General features: G+C 40.9%; 1 protein-coding gene across 1 annotated transcript in view; it reads left to right on the top strand.

Moving 5' to 3' along the window:
* The window catches only part of LOC131217590 (probable WRKY transcription factor 40), a 33681-nt gene extending 15895 nt beyond the window's left edge, over window positions 1–17786 (top strand). Inside the window, exon 4 of the mRNA XM_058212528.1 lies at window positions 17412–17786. Coding sequence (XP_058068511.1) covers window positions 17412–17786 — 375 coding nt within the window. The remainder of the gene's footprint in view (window positions 1–17411) is intronic.
* The last annotated feature ends 5359 nt before the right edge of the window (window positions 17787–23145 follow it).

Raw genomic sequence — 23145 nt, 5'->3', positions numbered from 1 at the left:
ACAGTACCATGTTCGTAAATCCAGATAATAATTGGGGTCTGATATGCAATATTTGACCCTCAACAGAGCGACTTTGGCAATGGGCGGTCTCCCCGCCTTGCTGACCAGTTTGAAGTTATCAAATGGGCTAGGTCGGCTCCAGGTTGGGTTAAATTAAATGTGGACAACTCGACAAGAGGGAATTCGGGGCTATCGGGAGGTGGAGGGGTGTGTAGAAATGCAAATGGGAACCTTATCTTTGCCTTCTCAGTTGGTTATGGTGTGGGCTCTAACAATCGAGCCGAGATCCGAGCAATCCATGACGGCATTGCTTTGTGCTTGGAAAAGAGGCCGAGTAAGGTTGTGGTTGAATTGGATTCTAAAGTGATGGTGAATCTCCTTTTGGGCAAGACAAGCATCACTGGAGTTGGAGACCATGGATTTCTAGGATCCTCAACCTAGCGAGTAGAGGCACTATCTCCTTTCAGCTCACTAAGAGAGAAGGAAATGACCCAGCGGACGATTTGGCACATGACAGGAGCAAAAGGCAATCCTCCTCCGTTTACAACCTCATTGGCGACCTTCCTGCTGAAGTGAGGGGGATGATTTTCCTAGACAAAGTCGGTTTGGGCTATCTTTGGACCTCTGCCCCCTCTCCTAGTTTGTTTAGTTAATCCATGTATGCCCCTTGGGCCGCTCTTTATGATAGGCGCCCCTGCTCTTTTTGCCAGGGCCGCCCGAATGTCCATTCCTGTAATTATTTTACTATCAATGAATCTTCCTTTTCCCAAAAAAAAAGTAGATGGAAGGCCCAAGTGGATCACACCATGGGAAATAATAGAGATTAAGCGTTTACCATTGATACATAGTGTGTTCCACTCAGAGCTTCGATTTGTCTCCTTTTTGAGATCATGTCCTAAATAAACTGTAGAAATGGATGGACGAAGTGGATAAACAACATACATCACGATGGGATCCATGAGCACCTTACTTGACCGTCCATCTCTGGCTCCCCCCACGCGTAGTTTGAAAGCAGATGGGCAGGTGTACCACACCAGCAACCCAGCTGGTTGTGTTAACGTCACGAGTTATGTAGGTCTTATCATCAAGTATGAGTTATATCTAAACCATCCATCCACTTGGTGAGTTAGTCATGAGGCTTGAGCCGAAAAATAAGACAAATCAAAAAATCAAGTGGACCACACTGTAAAAAGTTGTGGAGGAATGAATGACTGCCATTAAAACCCTTTTAGGTCAAAGAAATTTTGGATCAATATGATATTTGTTTTTTCTCCTCATCTAGGTCTGTGTGACCTTATGTACGGAATGGATGGAAAGTAAACATTACAGTGGGCCCTACGAATGTTTTAACAGTGATAATCATTGTCCCCACTATTATTTGTGGTGTGGTCTCCCCACTATGCATAGAGACAAGAATAAACTTTTTACCATCTTTAATATAAATATGTTGTCCCGGCCTCTATGTATAGCATTAACATTATATTTCCATGGTCAACCAAGTAACATGGAGATATTGGCTCATCAGGATTGAGAATCTTCGTCGTAGAGGTCAAGTGGTTTTTTGTCACATTTTCAAAGAGGGTAATGCTCTAGCGGATTCATTTGCTCGCTTGGAAAGCGAATCCGATCGGCCTCTTTCTATGATCGTTTTGCGGTTCTTCCTCCCCAGGTTAGAGGCCTTCTTTTTCTGGATAAGGTGGGTCTTGGGGCGATCAGGAACATTTTGTTTTGATTTCTTCTGTCTTTTATTAGTCTAGGTGATGATAGGCGTTCTCCTAGTCCTTTTTTCATGGAGAAGCCCGAATGTAAATGGCCTTTACAATGATGAAATGAAACTTGGTTTTTTTTTTAAAGTAACATGTGACAAGCTTCCATGTTGACAACGTTACAAAGTACTTAATCCTTATAATTTTTATCAATTGAAAATGAGACAATATATTGTTCGGTTACCTCTGTTTTCCTGACATCCTTGATCCATCCAATCATGTACGGAGATGTGTGCGTTTCTGTTTTTAGTTGTAGTTTTTCCACCATTATTTTCAATACGAGATTCTCACTACTCTTGACATCGATGATCACATTACAAACATTTTTGTTTACAGTGTACCTCATTCAAAAGATGTTGTGCCGATGTAAATCTATCTTTACATTTAGCCTTTGTCATGTACTACAGCTTTTTCACAATTAAAGTGGTGGCTTGCAATTCACCATCATCAGGTGGTACTCTACAGAAATCGGGGTCGTATCGTACATTGACCATGGGAAGTTGTGTATCCCCTTGGGCTCGGGGTGAAATTAGCATATCCGCAATGCGGTTGAGGGTTGCCTGTAACCCTTGCATAGTCAATGGACTTTCTCGGTGGAAAACTTTCATTCTTTTTAATAGATAATGAATCCCTGAATCATCGTCCATAGAATTTTGGTATATTCCTTCATTATTTGCCATTGGTCTAAGGGGAGTCCTCACTTTGATACCAATTGAAGAAGGGATGGGCATGATGAGGTTGAGCACCGTCTTCCTCAAGGGGATAGCTACTGTGAATCCACAAAGCTTCTCTGGACTCCTCATAGAGATACCTCGAATCCATGAAGGAAAATAAGAAAATAGAAATAAATTCTAGAATTCAAAAATTGATTGATAAATGATAAAAATGAATTTACAATCCTTTAAATAGTGATGCCAAACTTGGAAGATGTTTCAGAATCAAACTCCAACTCAAACTCCGTAAAATTCATAATTACCAAAAATAGTAAAATTCTAACTCTAATAAAAAAAATCCTAATTCTAGTAAAACTCTTCTAAATCCTAATTTTTAAAAATAAAAATTCTAAATAAACTTTTTCTATAAGAGTCCTAGCATGATTACAAGTTATTTCTAAAAAGAAGAAATTCTAAAGCTCTAAAAATAAGAAAATATTAAAAAATCAAAATTACTAAAATGATTTTTTCTTAAAATTTTATTTTTAAGCTTAAAGGACGCATTTTCTTATGAAAGGGACATACGCAACCCACTTTGAGGGTCGGTTCACCTCAGATGGCTTGTTACAATAAAGATTGATAGGTTGTGTGCCCCATAATGATACCCAGATCAAATGATATGGCCAATTTACGGTTCACCTTCTTTTAGTCCAACCATGCAAGGAATGTATCAGTGCCACATCCTACCTCATATATAGTAGCCATCTCATTTTTCATAGTGGTAGTGCATCATGACAACACATGGTGAAGAGAAGAGGAGAAGAGAAGAGGGTTTGATGGTGACCAAATTTTCTTGGTGGCAACAACTGGAGAAACAAGGGAAAAGGGGCAGGGGGCTAGACTTTTACAAACCCTACCTCTAATACCATGTAAACAAGGTTAAGGGTTAATAAGCTTTAAATTTACCCTTCTCCCCTCTTTCTATTTATGTAAATAAAATATTCTAAAAATACGATATCCCATAGAACCATCAAGACATAATACACCATCACTCAAACAATATGCGCTGCAAGAATATAACTTACTAATATGGTAACTTATGATGGCAAAGAATTGTGTAAACACAATGGAATTTAAGCAATTTGAAATATATATATATATATATATAGATATATATATATATATATATATATATATATATATATACCCTAGCCTTTGGGTACTGTTGGGTTTCCAAAATATCTAAACCAATCATGAATGGTGTAAATCATACCTTAGTGTGCTGTGATCTTGATTATATAAATAAAATATTCTAAAAATACGATATCCCATAGAACCATCGAAACATAATACACTATCGCTCAAACAATGTGCGCTGCAAGAATAGAACTTACTAATATGATAACTTATGATGGCAAAGAATTGTGTAAACACAATGGAATTTAAACAATATATATATATATATATATATATATATATATATATATATATATATATATATATATATATATATATATATATATATATATATATAAAATTTAACCCTAGGATCCCCCTGATGTAATGTTGGGTTTCTAAAATATCTAAACCAATCATGAATGGTGTAAATCATACCCTAGTGTGCTGTGATCTTGATGTATATTTCTTGATTTTTCTATCCCATGCCTCCTATATATGAGGTCTCTCCCTGATTTATCCCAGATGAAGGGAGAGTGAGAGCCTACGTTAGCTCTAAGTTTGGCTAAGATGATGCACCATGCATCCTCACCAAGTAAACCCCACGTGTGGAGGGAGATGGGAGGAGGGAGAGATAAAATATGTATCTCTCACTCACTTTTCTCTCTTTTTCTCTCTTAATGACGCCTAAGGGAGTGACATCCACAACTTTCTCTAGGGATCCCTTCCCCCTAGGATTGGATTTTATTTATAAGGAGAGATTTAGGATTTCAAAGGTACACTGATTATGCTACTTCACCGCCCTACAAATTCCTACAACCCTACACAAGAATGGGGACTTGTAACCCCCCTATCAATGCATGTGGTTATGATCAAGTCCTTATAATGTCATGGTCATCCACTAAAAACCCGTATCCAATGATGATCAGTGCACTATTAGATCATTATTAAGTTTGATCGAAATAATTTTAACAATTAAAACAAAACTTCAACTATTAAAACCTTTGTAAAGTATATTAAAACCTTTCATATGTTAAGCCTAACAAGAAAATCACTTTATGTGTCCTTGATCTATTAAATCTTACCATAAACACACCTCTAGGGTCTAGGGTGGATCCCTTATTCGCTTGTGTAAGAATCAACAGGTTCTGATGGATGTACTCACCCATACCCACTTTTAATGTGCATGTGATAGCCATATAAAGATGTTAAAGTCATACAATCAAGATATTAACCCTTGCACATCCTCGGGTATAACGATTAATCGACTTCTCAAGCACCATCAACTTTGATCAAAGTTGAAGTTAATGGGCCACTAGACCAGTGACTTGATCTAGATCTGTCGATGCATATGCCTAAAGGTCCAACATGATCATGTATTCATAGAATAGTCATACTCTCATTTGAGGGTGGAGTGAAGGCATACATACACCAAAATCCCTTGAAAGTGGGGATTGTCCATCTTGACCCAAGTCAGTCTCAGCTTCTCACACAAGATGATCATTCCTTTCATCATGGAGTATCAATAGGTATATTTTAAAACCTGTGATGGTCTTATTATAATAGGGTACTGAGATCCATAAATCATAATATCCCTTGGCCAACAACCATTGTATACAATATTGAGTTACCAAGGACATCTAAAAGACTCACTCCTCTACTTAACTCATATTCATGTATGTTACATATTAATTAATGCACAACAACCTGTCCACTTAAGATCCTTTATCATCATGAATTGCAACTTATATCATCACTGGCATATCCACATAGTCAATCGATTAGGCTTACATTAGTTTTCTAGGGCACGACTCCAACAGACACATGGAAGGACTTTAAGAGAGATCAAGAGGTGATTCTATTTCAAGGATGTTGAATGCCCTAAAAAGAGAGGATGTTGAATACCATAATCATAGAAATCTCAAGCGGTTAAGGCATGGAATTAATTTGTGAGCATTTCAAGGAGTTCTTGATGCTTATTTAAATATTTTTGACATTCATAAGAAGGAAATTCGCTTTAACTTCATGGAAACTTTACAACATTGAGATTGATAAGAATTGGAGCTTGACATGAATTAGAATGAGAGAGCCTACAAGACCTTACTTTGCTAATGTTTGAGGGCAGAAGTTTAATAGAGTCCACATGGGATGATTCTTCTAAATGAAGATTTATAATGGTTTGTAAAGCAACTATAAGAGAGAATAAGACAAAGGTGTTGTTGTCAGAGATGTCTTTAATCTGATATGAGGGTTTGATGACATCGAAGTTGGTCGATGCCATCGAGTTTTTTTGCATTTTTCAGCCTCGGTCAATGGATTGTTTTTGTCATTTTTCGATGAAGTTAGATGTCATCAAAGGTTTTACGTAGATTTTCAGCAGAAACGCAGATTTTGAGATTTTTGTTTCCTATTTTGATTCTACTTCTTTCTAAACCTATAAAAAGGGGTGTATGCAGGATTGAAAGGTATTTTCTAGGGTATTCCAAAGGGTTTTAAGTATTTCTAAAAAGGTTCTAGGGTTTCAATGGGTGGATAAAAGGAGAGGTTTGAAGATTGCTCAAGCCGTGTAAGTCCTCTATCTTTGTAATTTGTGTTTTCATAGTGGAATTTTCTGTCACTTTGTGCCGTGATTTTTCTTCGCAAAGGTTTTCCATGTTAAATCTCTATGTTCTTTTGTGTTTGCTTCGTGCTCTTGGATTGTTATCTTAGATCTTGATTTGTGTGATTCCACAGACCAAATCCCGACAAGTGGTATCAAAGTAATCGTTAGGGCACAGATCTGAACCTAAAGGATTAGTAATAATGGGTAATACCAAGTTTGATTTTAAGAAGTACTCACGTAAAAATAATTTTGAGTTACGAAATGTTAAGATGATTAGCCTATTAACCAAACAAGGCGAGATTAAGGCTCCTAAGGAGCAGAAATCTTCAATGAAAGACAAAGAATGGAAAACCCTTGATAGTAATGCTTTAGCCTCCATCTGTTTATGTCTCATGGATGAGGTTCTTTATAATATTTTGAAGGAGAAAACTGCAGATAGTTTGTGGGTGAAGTTAAAGAACATCTATGTTAAGAAGTCCTCTGAAAATCACCTACACTTTAAGCTAGTGTTATCCCTTTAAGATGGCAAAGGGTGGAGATCTGAAAGCACACATCAGAAACTTTAATAAATTGATGTTAAATTACTGGACAAGGAGGAAGTAGTCAAAGATAAAGAACAGGCATGTATATTGTTGAATTCCCTTCCTGCATCGTATAAGTCATTCAAGGACATAATATGTACCGCAAACAAAACCCTAAGTATAGACACCGTTATCTTAGCCCTTCAAGGGAAGGCCATGAGAAACCTAAATGGCGACATAGGGACATCTTCCGATGCACTGATTATAAGGGAAAGGAATTCTGAGGAAGGTACAGGATCTTCAAGGTCAAGACCTAAGTCTATATGCAAAGGCAAAGGTAAATTAAAGTGCTGAAATTGTGGGATGGAAAGACATGTGAAGAAGGATTGTACAAATCCTAAATCTAAGAGAGAAGATTCTGAGGCTTCGTACAGGGAGGCTAACGCTTCCACGTTAGATGGCTCGAGTGGATGTGATGGTGACATCTTGTCAGTGTCTACAATCAAACACCCATACGATGACTGTAAGGGCAAGTGGATTCTAGACATAGGGGCATCTTTTCACATGACTCCGCATTAGAGTTGGTTCACTAGTTACAGAGAGTGCAATGGTAAATAGGTGTTTATGGACAATCACAGTTCCTGTAATGTTATGGTTGTTGGTACGGTGCATGTTAAGATGTTTAATGGGACAGAGAGTACCTTAACTGGGGTGAGGCACATTCCTGACATGAAGAAGAGCCTGATTTCCCTTGGTGTACTTGAGGTAATGGGGTGCAAGTTCACAAGTATTGATGGTGCTTTTAAAGTATCTAAGGGGGCATGGGTAATCATGAAAGTGCAACGACTCGATAACATGTACAGGTTAATTAGGAGTACTTCAACAGGTGGAGATGCAGTAGTTGTAGCAGATTCTACCTCTGTACGTGTGTGACATGCTGGGCATGGCCACATGAGCGGGCAAGGCAAGAAGGCTGAGACACACGGACAAAGATACAGAGTAGGTGGAGTAGCCACCCGTGAGAATAATCACATCGCATAATCACAGGTGATCAGCAAGGTACATGGACGGCTACAATATTGTAGGGGATCTGTGTTTTATTTAGATGGCTCTAGGTGAGCCTGGTGCTAAGAAGTGGAAGGTAACTATGGGCAATGTGATGGACTCGTTGTACTAGATCGATATATGGAAGCTGGTGGAGCTTCCAGTAAGCCGAAAAGTGATTAGATGCAGGTAGATCTTCAAGGGGATACAACATAGATATAAAGCGAGGTTGGTAGCGAAGGGTCATGCTCAGAGAGAAGGGATCAGCTTCTCAGAGATATTCGTGTCGACGGAATAGCAGATGTCTATAAGATTCATATTGGCGTTGGTTGGCCAATGCAATCTTGAGCTGGAAAGGATGGATGTGGAGTCTGAACTTCTTCAAGGGAAATTGGAAGAGCAGATCTACATGAAACAACCAGAGGGCTTTGAAGTTTAAAGGGCCTGGAAGGAGGTCGTTGTACGACTTGTCGCCTAAATAGTAGTTTATAATTTGATTCCTTCATGGTGAGTCAGGAATTGTATGTTGATGACATGTAGATCGCCAATCATGACTTGTCTGAAATCAATGTACTGGAGACTCGGTTAAGTGGGACATTCGGGATGAAGGATCGAGGAGCTGCAAAGAAGGTTCTCAGTGATGATATTCATAGAGACTGGAAGAGGAGTAAGCTTTGGTTATCTTAGGAAGAATACCTTGAGTAAGTATTGATCAAGTATGTGATGGACCAGGCAAAGCCGATGAGCGTTCCCTATGAGACTCTCTTCATGTTTTCCCCTGGACATGTCCCAAAATATATGAGGAAAAACAAGATATGTCTTATGGGCCTTATTCGAATGCGGTTAGCAGTGTATGACATGGTCTGTATTAGACCAGTTATTTCAGAAGCAATCGGTGTTGTGAGTAGATACCCCTGTTAGCAATATTATGATGCGGTGAGATGGTTACTTCGATACATTTGAGGTACAGAAGCCTACGTCTTATTTTTGGAGAAGACAGGAGCAAAGGTTACTGGTCATGTGGATTTAGATCCAGCAGACGTATTCATCAAGGTCGTTTCTATAGAGAAGTTCAAGTTCTATGCGACTTTTCTGGGTTTGGTGATGGCATAGAAGAAGGACGAAGTGTGCACAAGAAGCATTGATGGAGCTATGATGCGATGCAGAGATAAAAAGATAGGATAAAAAGCTACACGTTTAAAGATTGAAAACATGGTGGAAATTGTTGTTGTCAGAGATGTCTTTAATCTGACATGAGGCTTCGATGTCATCGAGTTTTTCCACATTTCAGCCCCAGTCACTAGACTGTTTTTGTCATTTTTTGATGACAGCAAACCTAGTTCTATGCCATCAAAGGTTTTATGCAGATTTTCTGCAGAAACGCAGATTTTACAATTTTTGTTTCCTATTCCGATTATACTTCTTTCTAAACCTATATAAAGGGTTGTATGCAGGATTGAAAGGTATTTTCCAAGGTATTCAAAGGGGTTCTAAGTATTTCTAAAAGGGTTCCAGGGTTTAAAGGCGTGGAGAAAAGGAGAGGTTTGAGGATTGCTAAAGCTGTGTATGTCATCTATCTTTGTCATATGTGCTTTCATAGTGGAATTTTCTATCGCTTTATGCCGTGGATTTTTTCCACAAGGATTTTCCACGTTAAATCTCTATGTTCTATTGTGTTTACTTGGTGCTCTTGGATTGCTGTCCTAGATTTAGATCTGTGTGATTCCGCAGACCACGTCCCAACAAAAGGTTCCTACCATTATAAGGAAAGACAAGATATGTCCAAACTATAGGAGAAAGCGCTTCATCTGGGATGGGCTTCATTTGACAAGGGATTACTCGTAGAGACAATCTCTCAACACGTTCAATATGGAGGTAAATAAGAAAGATGATGGAGGTAATAAGGAAATACTCATTCAGTTGATGTAACTCCTAAATACAATAAATACTAAACCCAAGAGACAGGAGAAGACCTGAACTTCGTTCATTCATAATAGTGGTCTTCAAGCATAAAAGAGGAATTAAACTCAATCCAAGTTGAGAGGAGGGGCCAACAATAATATTGTTGAATGTTTTGCAAAAGAAGTTAAGCCACGTTGCAACGCAGGCCTAGGGTCCATCCAACCACTTTGCAAAGGGGCCAAGGTTCTGCGAGAAATTAGAGGTCTAGTGACTCTCGACATTGCAGGCCTAGGGTCCATCAAACAAATCATCTCTATAAAGATGTCATCAATGCATTCTAGCTTCTTTATAAAAAAACAAATTAAAAAAAAAAGGCTTAGTCCAAGATTTAATCAACAAAAGAAGGATACAGGGACTGTACTTCGGGTTGCCCATGAGCGACCAAAAATAAAAAACTCGGGGCAACCTATTGTAAAGGAAGCTATACATGATCCATCACCCTGATGACACCCAACCCGACTTTACTTAAAACCACCATAGCCCTAATATCATGAGGGAGGTCCCTCATTGCATTAAAACACCGATTACCTTAGAGCTTGTTGCCTAGCCGAGCCAGGCCATCTACCGGGCTGTTACCCTCTCTCTTAATGTGGGAAAAACAAAAAAGGCCCCTCATGTTAAGGCTAGAGATGAATCTAATTCAACTATGACCTTCCATAGGCCCATGTTAACACATATGGAAAGGCCGTCGTAGACTGCCAAGAATTCCGCACTATTGTTGGTGCCCTAACCGTAGCCTCTAGAGAATGCAAAATCATATTCCCGCCTTCCCTCCTGTAAATGTCGCCACCTCCTGACATCCCAGGATTAAGCAATGCGAAGCCATCAACATAAAGCTTGACCCACCCACTCTCTGGTCTGCCCCATTTCACAACTTCAACCCTCTTAGCTGGCGGGGGAGCTGTGGGGATGTGAAGACTTCTAAGCTGAAGACAGGCCATCCAAGCGGAAGTGTTGGTATGAGCATGAAGGGCCCCTTTATAGGCCCTTCCCCGCCACCAGTTTGTGCGGGTTATGACGGCCCTGATGCACAAATTTTTATCATCAAATCTTGAGGAGTTGCGCTCCTTCCAGATCTCCCAAAGCAGGAAGATAGCGACGAGACCACGAACCTGGAAAAGGGGTGCTCCATGGGCTAACGCCCCCCACCATTACGCCAATCTTTCTTGCAATGAGTTGTGGTCAGCTAGGCTAAAACTGAAAATAATGCTAAAATGACTCCACACCACTTTGTCGAGATCGTCGGAAATGAAGAGGTGTTCCAGCATTTCCGAGCCTGGTTGTTAGACAGTCAGAGGACAACATTCGCACCGAGAGGCCAGGGCAACTCCTTTACTCTGGACCCTACCATCAAAAGGAATCGCACCTGCAAGAAGCCTCCAGATGAAGATAGATATCTTTGGAGGGACCTGAGAGTGCCACACCCACCTCGACCAGCCCCTCCTATCACTACTTGATCTGAATTTTTCCCACGTCGATTTGACTGAGAAATCACTTGAAGGAGTGTGCAGCTAACAGCACGAATCATCCACCTTTGAAGTGCAGAAACCACTATGGAAAATATATTGAAGAGCTGCCTGTGGTAAGAAATCCGGGACAAGGATGGTGGCAAGGGACCCTGCCTGCCGAGGAAGTCGTTGACCTTCAGACACGCATGGGGCTTGCGATTTACTTGGTAGCAACGTCCCGCAGGGGGCTGAGCCCTATCCAATCAACATCCCAAAGGTTACAATCTCCCTTACCAATTAACCATCTGACGTTCTCATCTAGAAAAGGAAATAGAGCCTCAATGTTCATCCAGAGAGGAGAGGCCGCTAACCGATTTGGCGTGGAAGCTAGCAGGCTAGAATCCGATGCAATGTGGTCCCTGTACCTTGCCCTCATGAAGCTCGCCCATAGACTAGTACTCTTGCCATGAGATAAAGCCCAGGCCATCTTCATTCTCATCACTGCCATCATGTCACGAAGTCTCCTAATGCTTAGGCCCCCTTCTACTATCGAAGTAGCAATCTTCTTCCAATTGATCCAATGTAACTTCCTTTTGCCGCTAGACCAGCCCCAGAAGAAGTTCGCAAAGCATTTTTCCATTTGTAACAAGCATTGTTTTTTTTTCTATAGAAAAAGAAGTGCATTAATCACTGTGAGTTACGAATGACACAACTGATACCCATCAAAGAAGTTGGCTGCTAGGTCCCGAAGGTCCAATGATAAAGAAGATTTACGAAGTAAAGACCGTATTGTGGGTTGATTCTAATTCGATTAGAACTCTCTCTCTAGATTAGGATTCTCTCTATTCTCCTTTTAGTAGTCATCTAACTAGATTACGATTCTCTCTATTATTTTTCTAGTAGTTGTGTTATACACAGGTATCAGAGCGAATCTAGGCTCTTGATCTGTGTTAGAGGGGCCACCATTATCCTCTGATCTTTGCTGCATCTACCGGCGTCCATCAACTTTCGGTTGACATTGGAGCACCTACCGGAGAACTCAGAAGATCGGCGTTGTAGCCCTGCCCGGGCAACACCACTTCTCCACTATAAGCATTCCGGCATAGAGCCGATAGTAGTAATCTCTCTCCACACAACCATGTGCACACCAACGCTACTACTACAACCTCTCCACCAAGATTTGTTGAGCATCAACCTAATCTCGACACTTTACCGCACCTCCATCAATCACCTCCACTGAGTGCAACCCCTTGCTCCGCTTCCTAAACCACTTCTTCCACCGCAATACCGACATCAACAATCGGCGTTGCTGATCTTCCTCTGTAACCCCAACAAGCATTGAGTAGGCATAGTAGTGGCTGCCATTGTGTGAACCGGGATGCTACCGAGAACGTGCTTGATTACATAGTGCGGCCAGCCTGGGAAAGAATTCTGGCGCTCCAGTCAGCCACCTTAGCCGTAATCTTCTCCAAAAGAGGCTTGAACGCATCCTTAGACGGCCTGCCTCTCATGATTAGGACTCCCAAATAAGAGGACCCCAAGGTCGCCTTAGGGATATTCAGGTGGTTGCCAATAGCTCGGACTCTACCTTGGGGGAGCTTAGAGGAGCGGAAGAAAATGCTCTTGGAGTGGTTGATCTTTTGGCCCAAGGCGAGCTGATAGGATTGCAGAAAATTGTTGATCGCTGCAAGAAAGGAAACACTACCATTTGCTAGAATAAGTGTATCATCCGCATATAACAAGTGGGAGATGAGGGGACATCCCCCCTTGAGCTTGAACGGCTGACAAATACCTGGTTGAACATGGATTTAATGCCCCTGTTGAACACTTCCGCAGCTAAAATGAAAAGGCTGGGGGACAACGGGTCACCCTGTCTTTAGCTTTAGTTGTGTATACAGAGCTTTTATATGTAGTTGCGTGAGGGCTTTGTAGGGAGTTTATAATGTGGTGCCTACCCAAATCCTTGTATACCTTACTTTTTGAAATTAAAAACAATTATTCTGAAATAAAAATGTCAAGACACTTAGACAGGAGTTTATTTATTTTAACATGTATATTAATGGGATATCCACTCGAGCTATGGTGATCATGAGAGGGACCCATAACTTCATCTTAGGTGAGGAGGCTACGTGACTATGTTTGACATTGGTAATGGAAATTAGCAGAATCAAGCAAGTTAATTAAGAAACCAAACCAATTCACCGTGTGGGTAAGGTCATGGACTATGCATTGGTGGATGGTATGGTAAGATAAGTCTCTCAACGATTCCAGTGGATGACTTTAAGGCCTTAGGCATGGATATCCTCAGCAAGGCAAGAGATTCCAGAGCCAAATCTATTCAAAGTGTGGGTAGGGTTGTGGATTATGTGTTGGTGGATGGTTTGGCAAGATAAGTCTCTCTACAATTCCAGTGGATGATCACTTTAAGTCCATTTTAAGCATGAATTTCCTAAGCGAGGCCAGAGATTCCTATGGCAAGATAAGTCTCTCTACAATTCCAGTGGATAACTTTAAGGCCATTTTAGGCATGGATTTCTTAAGCAAGGAAATAGATTCATATGCCCTTAATGTGATGTGCCTCATGGATGAGAGATATCCATTCATGAATATCTATGGTGGGAAAGAGAGTTCCAATGTTAGGATGACCTCAGACTTGCAGCTAATGGAGGGAGTTAAGAAGGAAAAGATGACATGGTATAACTATCCAAGGTTCATATGGTCAGTACAATTTTTTATGGTAGCAGCTTCCATAATATTTCTTTACTGAAGCAAATGGGTTGGTATCCCAGGTATGCCCAACCATGATGTTTATACGAAATCTACCCCGACCATCAGGTGGGTCACCCATTTTAGAGCTTGAACCCAAAACTCAGCCCCATTCGTGATTCAGGTGAACCACACAATTACAAAAGTGTACAGGGCAACGCTTACCCTCCAAAATGTTTCCCTTAGTGGGGCTCACCCGATTCATGGATGGGACAAATTTTTAGGCCACGGGCTTAAAGTTTGGTTTGGCATCTAATGGTTGAAATGGACTTTATATAACCATCACGGTGGGCTCTCTCTCTCTCTCTCTCTCTCTCTCTCTCTCTCTCTCTCTCTCTCTCTCTCTCTCTCTCTCTCTCTCTCTCTCTCTCTCTCTCTCTCTATATATATATATATATATATATCAAGGGTGTAGATCTCTCCTAACTGATTAAATTGGAGATTATTTTCAACCTTAACATATACCTAGTATATCAAGATATTTCGCGTGTAGTATTTTATTTTTTTTTTTATTTTTTTATTTTTTTAAGTTTTAAGTATGGCATGGGATATTCCACATTTTTATTTTTTTTCATTGATTAACAGAATATACAAAACCTTCGGGTGTGGCCCAACAAAAAGGGCGAGCCCCACCTATCATATGCAACAACAGATTGAAACAACCATGAAAACACGAGCTACCTCAAAGACCTTTTCCTAATTGCCCCAAGCCCCAACCTATCGAGGAACAGGCGGCCCCTAACTTTTTGGGGGAGGTCAGGAAGGGACAGGAACAGGGAAGACCCTTGATTGATGCTACCCAGGTTTGCCAAACAATCCGCCGGCCCATTGCCTTCTCTTAAGACATGACAAAACCTTACCTGACAGTGGGTAGTGAGGGTCCGGATTCTGTCAATCCAATACTTCCACTTCCACCCCGCTTGAGAAGAGCCCGACAGCATGTGCACCACAAGGAGGGAGTCGGATTCCATCAAGATGTTCTCCAGCCCCTGGAGGAGACAAAGGGTCAAGCCGTCATGGATGGCTCGCAGCTCAGCCCTGGTATTAGAGGCAATACCGGTTTCTATGAAAAGACTTGGGTGGATGGCTCGCAACTCAGCCCTGGGATACTCCGCGTTGAGAATCCTTCATACAATAAATAGTTCATCTAAATACTTTCTCACCAGGCTCTTAATTTTAATTGCTTAAGTCAACATTGCATTACACAGTGGAAGTCTCAAATAGGGATGGCAATGGGACCGGTGGCCCAACATCAAGTGGGTCACCATTATGTAACAATAATGTACGGTTTAAAGACAAGCTAACCTATCTGCCCTACAAGTGACACTAATTAGATCAGTGTCGTGTTTCAGCAGTGCATCGGTTTCTATGAAAAGACTTGGGTGGATGAAAGATGAAGGTCCTTAAAAGATTTTTTTTATGGGACTGTTTCAAACCATTGATTATTTAAATCGTTTCTTTAGAGGGTCAGCTTAGTAGGGTAAGGGCCAAATTGTTGGCCCAGGCCCATTGCAACCCCTAGTCTTGTCTTGAATAAGAAATGGTTAAAAGTGGTTATCACTACTTTGGTAACTCAACTTGTATAATAGAAATGTTCAAACCCAATGAAATATTATTTATAAGAAAATACCGTTATCTATGAATGTAAATAACAAAAACCATAGCCATTTGGATCATTATAAATAATCAAAATAATAATAATAATAATCAAATACAAAGCTTTGTCCATTAAGTTTAATGCACATAATGTGTCTAAGTGGATCTATGTGCATCTAACTGCGTGCACGTACGAATTGGACTTAACTACCCTCAGGTACACTTATCCACACTAGCCATGATAGGTTTGCCCAGAGTTATTTTCCTGGGCATCCCCGAATGTAAATCTTGTTGATGTTTGAATGGATTCAGGGCCTCCGGCTGCCCTTTTGATTATTTATTTATTTATTTATTAAGTACACTTATCCACACCAACATGTGTTTTGTACTATAATCCTAATGAAAATGGTTCTCCCCGTATTAGCATGAAGCGAGAATAAATAAGCTAAATGTTTCCCCTTACAATATCTCATATTATCTACCATTTCATGTGGTTGATTTGGTTCTAATGAGTAAAGTGTGAGATTTGTTGGTGAGGATGTTGAGATCAATGTACAAAAACTAGGAATAATAGAAACAATAAGAAAGCATGAGGTCATCCAAAGTAACCTAAAATATTCATGATAGGAGAGAAAACGACTAACAATGTGAAGATGGTCCTACCATGTGCTGTAGAAAGATGAGAAGGGGTTTGAAGGGCTGTTTTTTTTTTTTTTTTCATGTAGTAAATATAGAGCCTTAAATAGGAATTTTGGTGAATGGGATTCGTAAAACTGACCGCCAAAGAAAAAAAAAAGAAAGAAGTGATGACAATGATGATGGCATCAATTGAACAATAAACTCATGATAAAAGGGAAAAATGATGCCCAACTTCATATTCAAGTAGTTAAAATGTGGGATTTCTACACCTTCGCTTTGAAAAGGAAAATGCTTATATAAACATTCAGATGTTTTAAAACTTAGACCGGACGTCCCCCGTTTATGTGGCCAGTTCTATCCGACAGCCAGCCTAACCAATCCAATCTGTTATTGGCTATTTTAATCTGGAATATGCTTCATTTGATATCATACAAAGCACAAAATATAGGTTAGCATTTGATTTTTCAAATAAAAGTTATGGGTTCGAACCTTTTTTTCTTTTCAAAATGTAGCTGTTATATATTCATCTGAGAGGAATTACAGTATTTCGGGAAGACTATGGGGCAAAAAAAGAACCCCGAGCCCTCCTACTATAACGGACCTATACATTATCGATCTCTCTAATGGATCCCAACCCTACCTTGTCTAGGAAGAGCAAACCTCTGATCTGCAGAGGAAGTTGCCGCGCCTCCCTATACCAATGGCTGTGTTGGCAATCACTTCCTTCACGTGCCAGTCCATCTGCTGGTCCATTCATTTCTTTCTTGATGTGGACGAAGCGGCAAAAACCAAGACGATTGAGAGATGAAATCCGAGTGATCCAATGTCTTAATTTCTACTCTACTATGGAGTTTGTTATTTAACGCATTCACCACCACACTGGAGTCCGATTCTACCACCACCTTCTCTAGGCCCTGGTTAGCGCAGTGAAGAAGGCCTTCATACACCACTCTAAGCTTGGCGTTGTTGTTGGACCCGACCCCATAACTGTTGGAGAATGCAAAGAGCATGTTATGCATTCTAGCTTTGACTTAATTGCTTATCTCTCAATAAATTGGTTAGCATTTTATTTTTCAAATAAGAGTTATGTATTATTTCTTTAACTTACTTTCTTATCTCTCACTTAATATCATGATGAGTTGATGAGTGACCGCACAAACATGTACAAATTACTTAATACATGGATCGAAGAAGTTGCATTAGATTCTAACTCCCTCTTTTAATACCTTGGATTCCAGGTGCAAAGATGTGTGGATGCTAAATCAATTCTCGTGGCAACATATGAAGGGGAGCACACTCATGCGCATTTCAGTGGACCCGAAGGCTCGACTTCTTCACCACATGACTTAGACCCTAGTTTAGCATGTTATGTCCCAGTTAATCCATTTCAACCAACCGTCACCCTTGATCTTACCCTGTGTGCGACTGATGAAAAGATGAATAGACCCACTCAAAATTTCAATAGCAACACCACCACCAACAACAACAACAGCAGCAATGTGGCCGAGTATGTGGCATCTTTAACTAGAGATCCCAACTTCGTTGCAACCTTAGCAGCTGCAATTGCACGTTCCATTGTAAACCCTCTTATTCACCCAAGAGGTGAAATTTAATGTTGAATTATTAGAAATCATTTGAATGAGATTTTTTAAAGAATTTATATGATTTTTCATGCGTGTGTCCTTTATTAGTGATTTTTTATTTTATTTTTTTAACATTCTTTAGGGTCTATTTGGTTGCAGCCCCCTAAAGAAACTAAAAAGAAATCACTAATTTAGTTGTAGTAAATATCATGAAAGTTCATGATATTTCATGATTAATCAGTAAATTTTTTTAGAAAGGTGCGAACACACCCCTATAAATTTGATGGATCGGTGGTAAGCTTTACATTTTTGGGTAGGCACCCCAAAAAGTTTCGGGCCTCACCTCACCAACCAAATCAAAACTAGACAATTGTGCACAAAAGACTAGACCAAGCCTATTAGTAAGAGTGTATTTGGTTCCTCAAATATCATGAAATCTTTTTAAAATTTTGCACCAAATTAGATTGGATTAATAATGAAATACAATAATATTTTGTGCTACCAAACGCACCCTAAATTTTGCAAGCGAAAAAAGTAGGTTGGGTTGGGTTGGGTTGGGTTGGGCATAGGTTGCATTAGGCTTACACCTCAACCTAAATTGGGCTGCATTTTTCCTGAGATGATGGACTTTGGATTGGGATGGGACATGAGTTTTCAATTATGAACATCTATTGCTTCAACGATGTGCTTAGTATCTAGTGCTGCTAATCTGGTTCATCAATCAAGATCGACGAGAGAACCACTGGGCCTGTCTATCGATGCAAGCCAGCCCAATGAAGCCCATTGAAGCTCTTCGATGGCGTCCTAAAATTCGCCGACCTGGTGTGGTTGGTTTTGTGTCTTGCCGGGTCTAAGTCATTTGGCATCTAGTCTCCATGGTTTGAGATCAAACCCTGAACTGGTCAAGTTCAAGTACTCACCAGGTCATTTGACCTTGGTTTCAGGTGGGGTCAATGTCAAATAAGGGCATTAACATGGTTGGGCCTACCCGAATGGATGGATTATAACAAACAACTGCTCGGTGCAAACAAGTTATCTTACATGGATGTGCCCTAAGATTGAAATCTACTCTGATAATTAAATTTACCATCCGACTTTAGGCCCGGGGCAAAAAAATTAGGCTACCATGTTGTAGACACCCTACTTAAAATGAGAATAAATTACTCTTCGACCTTTAGCCAGGCTTCGATAAAACTGTCTCCAAGTGAACTGAGACCCATTGAAAGGCCATGCGAGTCAGACATTATACACTTCGGTCAATCATGGGAACAACTAATGGACCAAATTGATAGATCTAGGGGCTCCACCTATCTCCAATCCTAATCAAACCAAATGTACCTTCTTGAGACTTAGAATATTCAAAACTTTGATACCATTTCCAACCAACCTAGAAAGCCTTAAAAACCTAGATGGATTGGTAAAAGAGGTTCTGGGTCTGACCCCGAGATGAGCGACAAATAGAATCAGTGAGCCCACAACTAGTTAAAATCAAATAATGGTCGATTTTCCAAGTTGTTTAGAGGCTTCAATCGTGCATAACTCTGATCATGTCACATTTCTTAAACTCAAATGTCAGAGAAATCTGAATAGAGTAAGTCCAAAGGATCCCTAGCCGGCGCCTCTCAGAGATAACTAGCAAATCCGATTGACTAACACCATATTCAGCAGAAAGAAAATTGTGGTTGTACTTCCTAGCACCTGAAAACCATGAAAATTCCTTGTATGTGGCAACTAACACATGAAAGAAGGTAAAACTAACAAGTAGCCCTTCAAGGGCTTCCTATGAAGAATAACTACCCATTGCCCATATTCACTTTCTATAATAGTAGCAGACACTTTTTTAAACCAAGGAACTTTTATTAATGGAATAGACAACTATTCCACAGGGCACTACATATTCAGGTGGTCTGATAGCACAAAAGAAGTCTGGCGATGGGGAGAGAGGATTGAAGAGTTGGGGTCGGATCATGCTTCAAGGAGCTCTTGTAAAGTTTTTGAGTATATGAATGGATCATATTTCACCAATACACACACACCTCAACTAAATCAGATTCTCACAAATCTGACCTATACACACCTTATCTAAAATGAACGCTCCTGAATAGGAGAAGGAAAAGATCTGAGGCTGTCCAGAAAGTCCTCCCGATTAGGAGTCACTGCCCAACCTACCCAATGCATCAGCCACACTACTTCCCTTGGAGCATATGAAAATTTCACATCAACTTTCTTAGTAAGAGACTTGATATGGGCCCACTAATACCACAAGGAGCAATTGGCCAGCCTGACCTACTTAAGCAAGCCCACAATTGTAAATGCAGGGTTTTCTCAATTAGCATGAGTTGTGTGTCATCGAGTCTGAAGAGTCCCATGGATTGTTGAAGGTTGAAGACTCGAAGCTCATCTGCGTTCAAGGCTTTTTTTTTTTTTTTTTAAATAAAAAACTGTGAATTCATTCATATCATCAACAAAATTATAGGAAAGGATTTCAAGCGCACACGGGCAGACAACAAGAGGCCCTGAGCCGCCTATCGTGTGGCTATACAAAAGAACGAAGGAAGAGTCCAACAGAAATTAGCTCTCCCTTAATGCTCCTATACCTACTCTATCGAGGAAACAGAGACCCCTGAGCAGCCTAGGGAGATCAGCCCACCTATCCACCCGAAAAGATCCCTGATTGGCCGCTCCCAAGTGAGCGAGCCCGTCTGCCCGACCATTGATTTCCTGGGGAATAAGAGAAATGGAGAAATTACCTTCCTTTTTCAGATTTTTTATTCTCGACATCCAGTAATCCCACTTCCAGTGAAGGACCGACTTCCCCTTGAAAGCATCCACCACAAAGGAAGAATCTGACTCAATGAGCACATCCTGCAAACCCCGCGCTATACTAAGTTGCATCGCATCATGAAGGGCTCGTAGTTCGGCCCTATTGTTTGAAGCTTGTCTGTAGCCTGAGTAGAGCGCAAATATGAGATTACCATTTGCATTTCTGCATATGCCACCACCCCCACACGGGCCGGGGTTACCAACTGCAGCTCCATCAATATTAAATTTCACCCTGCCTACTTGTGGTCTGGACCACTTAACTACGTGACTTGAAATAGGCGCAATGGGCCTGTGACAGAGACTAAGGTTAAGAGCAATCGAGTTCAGAACATGGGAATCATGGAAAATCCTCCCTAGCAGCCATTTGATATTCCTGATTACCTTGTTGCTGGAAGGGATGGTCCCATCAAACTTGGCTGAATTTCTCATCTTCCAGAGTTCCCAAACGATGAGACATGGAGTTATGCGACAAATAAAATGATATTTTCTACCAGAATGTGAGGGATTCCACCAAGAAGAGAATAGATCCGCAGTTGAAGAAGGAGAAGAGAGGTGGATACCGAAAATATCCATGACCTCTATCCAGACGGTGGTGGCAATCGCCCCAAAATAAAAAAGGTGGTCCAGCGTCTCCGACTGAGGAGAGAAATTTTGCTCAATGACGTAACAAATGCACTTGGATGCAAGAGAGATACCCTTCGATTGAATCCTATCATCCGTGGGGAAGGCCCGGTGGAACAAACTCCAAGTGAAAATAGAGATTTTGTATGGTAGTTTTTTATGCCAGATTCGCTTGGCCCAGTCAAAAACCAGTCCTGCAGATCTGCAGACCGTCCAACCTGATTTAACTGAGTAACAGTCGGTCTGATCGAGGGACCAGATACGACGATCTAGCTGGTCCGACATGCATATACCAGAGTGGATAATGTGTTCCTTGATACCTGTTGGAAGAAGGTTGAGAGCCGGCGATCGGGGATTGATGCCATCTTTGGAGATCAGATTGTTAACTGTCATATGTAACAGATCATTGGGAATTGACCGACCAATCAAGTCCATCAAGCGCCCCCTCCCTGTCCAATTTTCTTGCCATAAGTTCAAGGAGCCACGTCCCACCTCCTTAGAATGTGGCTGTCTAGAATAGGGGATAGCGCCAAAATATGTTTCCACATGGGGGAGAGGGAGGACCTGGATGTGCCCGTCGAAACATCCGTCAAAGAGCCATATCTCGACGCAATGAAAGCCGCCCACAAACTTCTACTAGGACGAACTTTAGCTATCCAGGCCATCTTTAATCTGAGCGCAACCATAACATCTTGAAGTTTTCTGATACCCAAGCCGCCTTCCTCTTTAGGCATAGAGATTTTGTTCCACTTTATCCAGTGGCATTTGTTTTTCCCATCTTGCCAACCCCAAAAAAACTTGGAAAAACTAGATTCCAATCTCTGAAGGATCTAGGCTGGAATCGAGGCTGCCGACATGGTGTGAATAGGAATTCCACAGAGGACATGGTTAATAAGCGTACATCTGCCCATCTGAGAAAGGATATGAGCCTTCCATCCTTGAATTTTCTTCTTGATTTTTTCCACCAAAGGGCGAAATAGAAGGATGCTTGTCCTACCTTTAAAGAGGGGGATCCCAAGGTAAATGAATGGCGCTGATGAAGAGGGGGTACCAATTTGCCTCTAGATGCTTCTAATTCGATTGACCGACATTGAGGAAGGCAAATGAGTGCAGCTTTTGTGGAAGTTGATACGTTGACCTGACGCCATTTAGTATGTGGAGAGGAAATCTATCATCACTTTGATAGATGGGCTGCCACCATTAAAGAACAGAACCATGTCATCGGCGAAAAGAAGGTGCATGATCTGTTCACATCCTCATTTTAACTTGAATGGAATATAGCTGGGACTGAGAAACAGTTTGGTGAAACCTCTACTTAAAACCTCAGCTATTAGGATGAAAAGGCTCGGGAAAGAGGATCCCCTTGGCAGAGACCTCTAGTCGACTTGAAGAAACTGCAACTGGATCCATTAATAATAACTGAAAACCAACTGTTACTCCAGCACTTTTCCACCAAGTGAATCCAACTTTGAGAGAATCCAAAACGCTGCAGAACCCTTGTAAGGAAATCCCACTCTAAGCAGTCATACGCCTTTTCCATATCTAACTTCAAGATAATATTCCCGCCCCTGACTTTTCGATCAATTTCTCTAACCATCTCTTGAGCCAAAGCTACACTCTCCGCTATAGAGCGACCTCGAACGAAAGCTCCCTATTCTTGGGAAATAATGGTGGGAAGGATAAGCGCCAATCTGTCAGCAATGATTTTGGCAATAATTTTATAGACGCTGTTGCACAGGCTTATAGGGCAGAAATCAAAAAATGTTTTAGGGGCTGCCTTCTTAGGGATCAAACAAATGAGAGAGGCCGTGAAAGAATGAGGCAAATTTCCACCGTGGAAAAAATTGATCACAGCTTTATGGACATCCGGGCCAATAATATCCCAGTTGTTAGCAAAGAAGGCCCCAGACATACCATTGGGGCCGGGAGCGCTATCCCTTGACAT

The sequence above is a fragment of the Magnolia sinica genome, chromosome 10 (assembly GCF_029962835.1).
Source record: "Magnolia sinica isolate HGM2019 chromosome 10, MsV1, whole genome shotgun sequence".
NCBI classification, from domain to species: Eukaryota; Viridiplantae; Streptophyta; class Magnoliopsida; order Magnoliales; family Magnoliaceae; genus Magnolia; species Magnolia sinica.
Note: the sequence above shows the minus strand (reverse complement) of the source record. Positions and strands in the feature narration are given on the sequence as shown.